Here is a 10,627-nt window from a genome sequence, read left to right on the forward strand (position 1 = left end):
TTTGATATTTTAGAGTTCTTAACTCATGTTTTTGCCATTCATTTGACATTAACAGGCAGAGCACAGTTCTTACTTGAATGGGTATAACACCTAGTATTGTAATTTAATGTTATTTATTTAATTAAATATTTTGTGTTTTTCTAAGGAAATGAAGTAAGAATGTGTGGAAACACATACAGTGCTTTGCACATTCTTTTTCCAATAAGGAATGACGGATGTTAGTTTATTCAAAATTTTAACTTTCTGTACAAGCAATGGTGAGTGTCATATCTGATATTGCCACTAGGGGGACCACTCGGTATTATAAGCATGACCCTCAATCCATGGGTTTTGAATTTCGAGTAAAAAAACTTGCTGTAGGTCTTCTGCACAGTTCTTTAACGACTTCACTAATATTGTACTGATACTGTTTTTCTGCTTTCCTGTTCTGTTTAAGCACTGTTATGTGTTTAGCTGCACTTTCCCCATGTACAGTAAGAGTCATGCATTCAGCCTGTTCTCCTTCTGTCTGAGTTGTACACTTGTTTCTAGGCTATCCAGGTCCTCCACTAATAGAACTGTCTCATGTAAATACAAAACCATGCGCCTACAATATGGACACAGAATTGGTATGACCCCGAGCAGCAGATTAAAAATGAGATTTGTCCCAACTCAAGGTGTGGATCACCCAGGCTTTTATATACCTGTCCAGGATCAATCCTGAGCTGTTTTCTTGCTGGAAGCAAGTTGCTACCACAGTGTGCAGGACCCTCAGCAATGACCTCTGTCCACAGACCTCACAGTTTCCTCTCAGAGACATCAGGACAGTTCAGCCCTCTGTTTCTCAAAGATGGATTCTGGTGCTGGGCGCTGGTGCTGGCTTTCCTTCAAGAACACCCCCTTGTTGAAACGTTGTCTACTAGAGCTGTCAGCTTTCAGAGGAAACGGAAACAGGCGGAGCCCCCTCCTGAGGTTTCGATCTTTGCAAACTTAAATTTTGTGGTTGTTCAGTACGTGCTGTGCCTCGCACTGAACAGGTTTCTAAAATGTTACTCTGGAGAAGCAGTATTGTAACTTATCACACCCCTTTATTCTTTGTCAGCAAGTATAACTCCATTAATGTGTTCTTCATTTTAAAACCTGAAATTTAATAGGGTATTATGTAAAGTGCTAGAATGTGGCATTATGGCATAAGATTTGTTAAGAGAAAAAAGCAATTCCATTCTTTAAAACATTTTGAAAAAAATGTCTTAATGGAACTTGTGTGCAAGTGTTATTCGCTCTGGTACCAAGAGAGCATAGTGATTCTTATTACTGTTGTTCAGTCATAATGTTCACAGATGTGTGGTGTAGCTGATCATGTTCAGGGTATTTTAACAAGTGATCCTATTTCTTATGATTAAGAACAAAGACAATAAGGACCTTCAGATAAAGACCTTTCTTTTCACCCAGACTGACAATATCCTTGCACATCAAAAACAGAAAGACAAGAAATCTAGACTGAGACATCTAGGCACAGCACCTGAGTTCCATCCGCCAACCTGCTTGTTCTGTACAGGTCCTGGGGGTGAGACATGAAGGAAGAGCTGCTGTACTCGGCACTGACAGCAGATCCAAGACTCCCGTGAAGACGTCCTGCTCACGCCATCCCCACTAGACCAGCCCTCGGACACTTCCACTGCTCTCGCTATTGGACACCAGCAAGGTCAGTGCCTCACTTACAAAAATCTGGTTTGTGGAGGAATTTTATGAGATTTTTTTTTAACCAAGTGTGAAAGTGTGGACCTACGATACCTAAACTATTTCAGCCCTCAGACTGGTCTAGTTCTCAAGACTGCAGCACCAGTCAGGTAATCTTGTCCAGAAACATCACTATCGGAGAGCGACTCCACAGAACTCCTGCAGGTACAGCCTGCTTGAATCCCAGAAACACACACTTCAGCTTTACATTAAAAAATACCTACATGTGAATTTTATATTAATAAAGTGTTTTCAGTTAATAAGATGCATGTATTTTATCTGCTAAAAGAGAACATGTCTTTGCCCCAATTATCATTATTACATTATTGTGTGTCTGTCTCTGCCCTCAAGATCCAGTCTGCTTTCCAAACTATAACTACTACAGCAGCATGAAGTTGCGATTTTTTTTTGTTTTATAATTGTAAATCACAACAATGAAAATTGTATGTTTCTAAATATTTTGAAAAAAACTCAGTTATAAATTCTGACCCACTCATCAATGCCTCACTCATTTGTACACATTAAATTAAACAGACCACAAACGTGTGAGTACTTCTGTATCTATTAATCGTGAGTTAAGCATTGTGAAGGAGGTAAAAAAAAGCTAAATTTATATTTTTTTCTTTCTGGGTATTAGCAACAATTTTAAGACACTGTATTACGTGCTAGCAGTTTTTTTTAATACTTCATATAAGAGACCAATAGCCATTACCTGAATATTGTCTTAAAACATCCCCAAGCATAACCTTGTATTTAAAATATATTTTTTAAAAATGTATTTGCTTGTTAAGTTACAGTATATACTGAACAATTTCCAAATGACATTTTAGTACTCACCCAAAGACAGAGAACGTGGAGATACCTGTAAGTTGAGGATGTGGTTTAGACCGACTCTGCACTTTCTCACACTTATATACTGACCTAGGAGTCACTCCCCCTGCTGCTGAAGTCTTTTTCTCAGAAATGACTGCAGTTACAAGAAGTCAGGTACAGAAGAGGTCCAGGGCCCCAGCAATGGGATGATACTGTTACCTGCACGGGTAGGTACACCATCAGTACAGTATTAGAAAACCGCTCCCCAGCATTCATGCCAACACTCTGCCCGAATCCCAGAAACAAACACCTGAAATTGCCATTAATGAAGGGTGTGGTGTGCAGCTGAGCACTGCAGCCTCACAGCGCTGGGGCCCTGGGTTCAATCACTGGGGTCTATCTGTGTGGAGTTTGCATGGTCTCCATGTGTCTGTGTGGGTTTTCTCTGGGTGCTCCTGTTTCCTCCCACAGGCCACAGACATGCTGGTACTGTAGGTTAAACAGCCCTGGTGTGTGAGTGTGTGAGTGTCCTGCAATGGCCTGGCATCCTGCCCAGGGTTATCCTGCCTTGAGACCATTGCTTGCTGGAATAGACTCCAGCTCCCCTGGGTCTTTAGTGTTTGTCCAGTGAAAACACCAACATTGATCTGTCCTGTACAGCTCGCAGCAGGACCCACGGCCCATCTCAGTCAGATTTCCTGTTTCAGTGCCGGTTTGTCTATTTCATCCCTCCCTCCAGCATTCACAATTCAGCAGGGTTAGAACACAGCTGCAGAGCACCAAGCTGAGGAAGATACAGCTACAGGCCCTTGGGCTGGAGTCCAGCCTCTGGTGTCTGTCTGTGTGGAGTCTGCATGTTTGGAGGTTATTTGCAGGGAGATCCAGCCCTGCTGAAGACATGCTGGCTGGGCCAGTTTGCTCTGTGCACCAGAGAGGAGCTCTGAGCTCTCAGTCCCACCTTCAGTCTGCAAAGAGGAACAAGGATGAGCTGAGTTCTGCTCGCAGGTGGATGAATCACTCAAGTACGGATCTTGAACTCAGGGGAGGAGAGGAGACTGGCCTTGGGGGAGCAGGTCTGCTGCCCCCCTCACTGCAGCCTGATTCTCACATCAGCACGACCCCAGAACACAGCCCAGCCGAGACATTTACCCAAAACATGGCGTCTTTATTTCAGCTTCACTTCTACTGCGCTTGGTTTCTTTTTTGGAAGGATTTACTTTTCTTTACAGAAAATACAATTAATACGGGCTCTGAAAAACCCATTTTTGTGCTAAAGCAAAATTTTGCTTCCCCCCCTCACACACAAACTGTTCTTCAAGGCACTGAAAACAAGCTCTTGTTAAGGTTCTGGGATAGAAGAACAAAAAAGCCCAAATAAAAATCATTACAGAATAAACAGGTTCAAAGACAAACTGAGCAATACATCTCCATAAAAATAACTTCAGATTATTTTAACAAAGGGTTAAGTTTGAGAAAACGCTTGTGCTAGCCAAACTCGCCTTCCTTCGCTCCTCGACTGCCAGTGAAATAAAGTGACAAATCACCCCCAGCGATGTGCCTTCCCTACTGCAGCTGAGCACACTGGTGAGGAGCAGTGCTGTGTGGGTGCAGACGGGGCGCTGGGCCTGCCTGTGCATTTACCCCTGAACCCCGCTGTCCCAGCAGAAGGAAACTGGGAGTGGGAGTGCTGGCCAAGAGAGTGAGGGGTAAGCCTGGACATGCGGAGTGATTTAACTGCAGGGGTGGGACTGTACTCATTGTGTTGTGCTCAGAGCTCAGAACAAACTGCCTTAAGCAACAGAGGAGTTGTATGAGTATAAATCCGCCCCAGAGAGGTCACCAACACTCACATTGGGACTGTAGGGCTAAATTCAAGAACTAGTGTATTGAGAGAGGACAGTGCTCAGGGGCTGCTCCAGGGCTGGGACAGTGCTCAGGGGCTGCTCCAGGGCTGGGACAGTGCTCAGGGGCTGCTCCAGCGCTGGGACAGTGCTCAGGGGCTGCTCCAGGGCTGGGACAGTGCTCAGGAGTTCAGCCAGGGATGCTGCAGGCACTGTGCGGCTGTAGCCCTCCTCTCAGGGATGTACTCCAGCATGGTGAGGAGGAAGTCACTGAACTGGGCAGCCTGCTCCAGCGGCCACTCGTACTTCTCCAGCAGCACTTCATACAAGGCCCACGGCTTCAGGTTCGAGATGTGCCTGAGCTCACCTGCAGGGGGCGCCACACAGCAACACGGCTTCACTCTCAGATTCAGTCCGCACTGTTTTTTTGCCAATGCAGTGTGCAGTGCGAGGGCGTGGCGTGTGGGTGGGGGCAGTACGAGGGTGTGGCGTGTGGGTGAGAGCAGTGTGAGGGTGTGGCATGTGGGTGGGGGCAGTATGAGGGTGTGGTGTGAGAGTGGGTGCAGTGTGAGGGTGTGGTGTGAGAGTGAGAGCAGTACGAGGGTGTGGCATGTGGGTGGGGGCAGTGTGAGGGTGTGGTGTGAGAGTGAGAGCAGTACGAGGGCGTGGCGTGTGGGTGGGGGCAGTACGAGGGCGTGGCGTGTGGGTGGGGGCAGTACGAGGGTGTGGTGTGAGAGTGAGAGCAGTGTGAGGGTGTGGTGTGTGGGTGGGTGCAGTGTGAGGATGTGGTGTGAGAGTGAGAGCAGTACGAGGGTGTGGCGTGTGGGTGGGGGCAGTGTGAGGGTGTGGTGTGAGAGTGAGAGCAGTACGAGGGCGTGGCGTGTGGGTGGGGGCAGTACGAGGGTGTGGTGTGAGAGTGAGAGCAGTGTGAGGGTGTGGTGTGTGGGTGGGTGCAGTGTGAGGATGTGGTGTGAGAGTGAGAGCAGTACGAGGGCGTGGCGTGTGGGTGGGGGCAGTGTGAGGGTGTGGCGTGTGGGTGGGGGCAGTGTGAGGGTGTGGCGTGTGGGTGGGGGCAGTGTGAGGGTGTGGTGTGTGGGTGGGTGCAGTGTGAGGATGTGGTGTGAGAGTGAGAGCAGTACGAGGGTGTGGCGTGTGGGTGGGGGCAGTGTGAGGGTGTGGGTGGGGACAGTACGAGGGTGTGGCGTGTGGGTGGGGGCAGTGTGAGGGTGTGGTGTGTGGGTGGGGGCAGTGCGAGGGTGTGGCGTGTGGGTGGGGGCAGTACGAGGGCGTGGCGTGTGGGTGCTCAGTGTGTTACCTCTGCGGTTGAAGTATTCCCTGGAGTACCGTCCCGACAGGGCGAAGTGGGGGGGGATGGGCCCCAGCAGCTCAATGATGTGGGCGATGTGATCTAGGCGAGACACACACACACAGATATTACAACACGTTACACAACACTGACAACCACAACAGCAAGGCAAGGCGGGAACACGGCCAGGCAAGGAGAAAAGACACAGAGACCCAGAGCCTCCTGGCAGCCTGACCTTCATCGCGGGTGTAGTCCTCTCCGGAGTGCAGCTCGAACAGGTAGTCGCCTGTGGCCAGCTCAAACGCCTACAACACAACCCACAAGAGTCAACACTCCCAGAGACCGCACGCTGGAGCAATACACATTGGTCAACAAACAGTTCATCAGTGAACTCAAACCAGACACTTCTTACACTCATTTTCTTTCATCACTGAATAGTCTTTATACTTCTATAGCGCTTTTCTGGACACTCCACCCAAAGCGCTTTACAGGTACTGGGGATCCCCTCCACCCCCACCAGTGTGCAGCCCCACCTGGGTGATGCACCAGTACTCTCCCCACACACCAGCTCTCAGTGGGGAGGAGAGCAGAGGGATGAAGCCCGTTCAGAGAGGGGGGTTATCAGGAGGCCATGATGTGTAAAGGACAGGGGGAAATTTCACCAGGACTCCAGGGTAACACCCCTACTCTTTTCGAGAAACGCGCCGGGATTTTTAGTTACCACAAAGAGTCAGGACTATAGTTTTATGTCTCAGCTGAAGGATGGTGCATTTTTACAGTATACCTTTTCCGTCACTATACTGGGGCATTAAGACCCACACAGGCGGTAGGGTGAGCGCCCCCTGCTGGTTCAGCCACTTTAGCCTTCCCAGGAGTCTCCCATCCAGGTACTGGCCAGGCCCACACCTGCTGAGCTCCAGTGGGTTGCCAGCTGTGAGGTGCAGGGTGATATGGCTGCTGTCAAAACTGCGATATAGCTGAATTCTGTAGTTCTGTAAATCTGTAGCCTGGGTTTATGCAGTATGGTTTCCCTTCTTCCTTTATCCTCTTCTACACATTCCTTTTGTTTTATATTCTTCTCCTCCATCATTTCAATCAATCTTCTCTCTGCTCTCTCTCCACTGACCCCCTGTCCCCTCTCTCTTACTCTCTCTCCACTGACCCCCTGTCCCCTCTCTCTTACTCTCTCTCCACTGACCCCCTGTCCCCTGTCCCCTCTCTCTCTCCACTGACCCCCTGTCCCCTGTCCCCTCTCTCTCTCCACTGACCCCCTGTCCCCTCTCTCTGCTCTCTCTCCACTGACCCCCTGTCCCGTTTCTCTTACTCTCTCTCCACTGACCCCCTGTCCCCTCTCTCTGCTCATCTCACCATGCAGGCGGTGCTCCACATGTCCGCTGGAGTGCCGTACCCCGCGCCAATCAGCACCTCCAGAGAGCGGTACTGCCGGGTCTGGATGTCTTCTGTGAAGTGCTTGTGCTGGGACAGAGCGTGAGACACAAAAAGAGCGAGTTCAGGGTACAGGTGAGCAGGTGAGGAGGAAGAGTCAGGGTACAGGGCGACGAAGAAGCCTGTGTGTCTCTTACCACCCAGCAGGCGTTGCCCAGGTCTGCGATCTTGATTTGGATTTTATCTGCGTTCTGGGGCTCCAGGGGGTTCACCAGGAAATCAGCAGCACTGAACACTGACGGAGCAGGGTAGAGAGACGGGGTCACCAGAGAAATCCACTCATAATACTAGCAAGTACAGCATTGTAAAAAAAAAATAAACCACCATTTATCAAAGTCTGGAACATTCATATTGAATTCCTGAGGATGCAAAGGCAAACACTGGACCTGCCAGATCAGCTGACGTGGCCACAGTCAGACCGAGCGACTCACTGTGTGGGGACAGCAGGTGGCTGCGGCAGTCTCTCTCCGTGGAGTATCCGGACAGCGCCGAGTCCGAGGTCGGGGAGAAGGTCGGGGTGAACCGGGCCCCGCCCATCCTCAGGGCGTGGCCATTGCAGCCCTCCAACCAGGAGGAGGAGGAGGCGGGGCTGGAGGGGCTGCAGGCCACACCCACGTCCAACCCCCCCATTGGTATGGCAACCACCGTTGACCAGGCAGGTGGCCCCTCTGCTGCTGTTCTGCACCACTGCGGAGAGGGAAGGGGAAAGAGGGATGGAGCAAGAGAGCATGACGGAGAGGTGAGAGACATACAGGGAGAGAAGAGGCAAGGGAGACACAGAGTCATTTACACATTCAGTAAGTGGACAGTGTCCAGTAACACATTAACACTGCCCTGAAGCTGACCTCCCTCTCCCTCTCTCTCTCAGGTCTTGTGATGGAGTGGAAGAGGCTGCCCTGTTGGGGCTGTTCTGGAGACTCCAGCAGGCAGCAGACGGGCCTGAAGACGGCGCGTCACTCCGGGGCCGAGGGGGGGGTGGGGGTTGCGGACGGACTGGCAGACCAAGGACACAGCCGGCCTCCCTCTCTCCTTCCGGCCCCTCGCCTCTCCAGCGCTCTCCTCCCTCCATCTGACTCTCAAGGGCCTTGCAGACCGGCGGAGGAGCAGCCCGGCAGGGTCCAGATCCCTTCGGATTCAGACGGAAACACGTGGAGACAAACCGCAGACGCTCGGACTCTCCCCCTCCTCCGTTTTTCCCCGTTAGTTTCCTTTCCCCATCTTCCCACCTCTCTCACTCTCCTCTCACCTCTTCGTCTTGCCCGGCTCTCTCACCCTTTTCCGAACGGATTTCTTGCCTGACCGGCTGGAGGGCAGTAGCTCCGCTGCCCTGGTCCGTCTCTCTCCCTCTGTCCCCTGGCCCCCGCGAGAGGGAGTGCGTCTCTCCGTCTTAATCCAGTGCACCCCCTCTCTCCGTGTGCTGTGGGGAGGGGAGTCTGAACTTCGCCCTCCTGTCTCCCGTGATGAAAGGGTCTGGAGGTTTTATTTGTGACCAGGCAGCAGAAACCCGCCGCTCATCGCAGCTGGCTCCTCGCGCACTCAGAATCTGCTCTTTTTGTTTCATGGACACACATTTGGAAGCGAGACCCCCACATGCCATGTTTCTGTTTCTATTGTATCTGCTTCTGGTGTGTGTGTTCTGGACGGAGAAGAAGGAGAAGGGACTGTAGGCGACACGGGTGGTTGGAAAAGGTCGACAGGCTTGGTTTCTTGGTGCTACTTATTCCCCGACAGGTATATTTCTCTTTCTCTCTGTCCCTGTCCTCCTCACTCTCCTCCTAACTCCCTCCTCCAAAGCCCAGACTTTCTCACTGTCCCCTGCTCCTTGATTTGATTATTTCCAGCTCTGGGTTCTGATAATGATGGTTATTATATTATTGTTATATTATTATTATTGGTATTGTTATTATTACAGACACACAGTTCTCGTGGGTTTGTGTTCAATCTTTTCATTTCAAAGTTGCCTTTTTGGTTTCTTTTCCTCTTGATAGAAATAAAGGTTCAGGAATTGTTTTAGGAACTTTCAGCTGTGTGTTGGTGTCCGTGTTGGGGGCAGTGTGTATGTTTGAAGGGGGGATGATTGGGTGTGTGTGTGAGGGGAGAACAGTCTGGTACACTGATAAGAGTGATCCCGGGTGAGATTTGTATGTGTCCTTGATTTCACAGCCGACAGGAATTCAAGTTGCTGTTGAGTGACATGTGCTGGAAGTTCCAGCGACGGCCGCACGGTGGCAGCATCGTTGCGCAATCGCGCTGCCTGCAGCTGAACATTAAACTCGTGAAGGCGGACCCTTCTGCACGCATTCAATAGAGCTGTGCGTGGACTGCCAGTGGTCCGCTCTCCTGCCCCCGCGCTGAGGTGCCCCCTCGCCTCCCCCTGACCCCGAGTTCCTCCAGGCACGTCAGCCCTGGAGCCTGGAGACCTGTTACTGCACCTCGGAGGGTTGAACACACCAAGCATGGTTTTTCCTTGCAAAGGAACAAGTAATAGGTTTATTCCATGCTGAAAAAATGAAGGAAGAGAACACAACGTTTCGGCCGTGGAGCCTTCTTCAGGTGTCAATTGTTTTTCCTTAGCGACACGCATGTGGCGACACACCACATGTGTGTCGCTACACGTTGGTGTATGTTTTAAAAGTAAGATATTGTAATGCAACAGGGGTTCAGGCGGGCGCCCTTGCCGCGTCAGGTCGGCCCCGCACCGTCAGGGGCTCGAACCCAGGACTCCCGCGTCACTCAACAGGGACACAGCCCGGTGAACTAAAGAGAGATTTCTCTATAGGCCGGTGAGCTGTGGTCCTGATATTACAGGGAAGGGCAGAGCGGTAAGCCGGCTCTTACACACCACTGACGGCCATAAGCGTTACAATATAAACTCGTATCTTTAAAAAAAAAAATACGGGCTGAACTGAGTTCATCGGCTCTTTTCCTTTGCGCTGGTGGTTTTCAGGCCAGGGCGGTACTGGTAGCAGTATATGTAGCCACTAGAGGGCGCCGGTCTACTTCTTTCGGGAGGCTGCTAATCGTGTCGTGTTGCAAGAAACAGGCGGCAGTTTCGCCGTTTAATCAGCGCTCATATGGTGCAAGTAGCTCTACCAGCCCGCAGCTCCCAGCTACCTGGATGGGAGACTCCTGGGAAACAGGCTGCTGCTGGAAGAGGTGTTAGTGGGACCAGCAGGGGGCGCTCACCCTGTGGTCTGTGTGGATCCTAATGCCCCAGTATAGTGACGGGGGACACTAGACTGTAAACAGGTGCCCTCCTTCGGATTAGATGAAAAACCGAGGTTCTGACTCTCTGTGGTCATTAAAAATCCCAGGGCGTTTCTCGAAAAGAGTAGGGGTGTTACCCCAGTGTCCTGGCGGGGTTACCTGCGGTCAAGGCCGCCGGACACCTGATTACCGGTTCGGTTCTCCTGCGCCGTTGCGTGTCGGGGGGGCAGAGTGACTTCTCTCCCCCCGCGAAAAAAAAAGGCGCTATATCCCGGGAACCAGAGCAGCACAGCGG

General features: G+C 51.0%; 2 protein-coding genes and 1 long non-coding RNA gene across 3 annotated transcripts in view; 1 reads left to right on the forward strand and 2 right to left on the reverse strand.

The window, feature by feature from the left end:
• LOC148674082 (uncharacterized) overlaps positions 1-10,627 on the reverse strand; it is a 28,294-nt gene that overhangs the window by 9,370 nt on the left and 8,297 nt on the right. The gene's annotated exons all lie outside the window — the stretch shown is intronic.
• LOC148674083 (uncharacterized) lies at positions 4,049-9,142 on the forward strand. Its single transcript, XR_015934364.1, has 2 exons — positions 4,049-4,238; positions 7,994-9,142. It is a non-coding gene; the product is annotated as an uncharacterized LOC148674083 (long non-coding RNA).
• Positions 4,469-7,755, reverse strand: LOC148674084 (SRSF protein kinase 3-like). Its single transcript, XM_088627152.1, has 6 exons — positions 7,557-7,755; positions 7,263-7,360; positions 7,048-7,155; positions 5,915-5,984; positions 5,689-5,781; positions 4,469-4,740 (listed from the first exon to the last, which is right to left on the reverse strand). Exons 1-6 carry the CDS (start codon positions 7,753-7,755, stop codon positions 4,556-4,558), a joined length of 753 nt encoding a protein of 250 aa, XP_088483278.1. The 3' UTR covers positions 4,469-4,555.

The sequence above is a fragment of the Lepisosteus platostomus genome, chromosome 3 (genome assembly GCF_059453375.1).
Source record: "Lepisosteus platostomus isolate fLepPlt1 chromosome 3, fLepPlt1.hap1, whole genome shotgun sequence".
NCBI classification, from domain to species: Eukaryota; Metazoa; Chordata; class Actinopteri; order Semionotiformes; family Lepisosteidae; genus Lepisosteus; species Lepisosteus platostomus.

Excerpts from the sequence above, each read along its gene's own strand:
- LOC148674084 (XM_088627152.1), bottom strand. The coding sequence starts at position 7,755 with ATGGGGGGGTTGGACGTGGGTGTGGCCTGCAGCCCCTCCAGCCCCGCC. Across the intron at positions 7,156-7,262 it reads TGGGCAACGCCTGCTGGGTG|CACAAGCACTTCACAGAAGA; the intron begins GTAAGAGACACA and ends GCTCTGTCCCAG. Across the intron at positions 5,782-5,914 it reads GGACTACACCCGCGATGAAG|ATCACATCGCCCACATCATT; the intron begins GTCAGGCTGCCA and ends TGTCTCGCCTAG.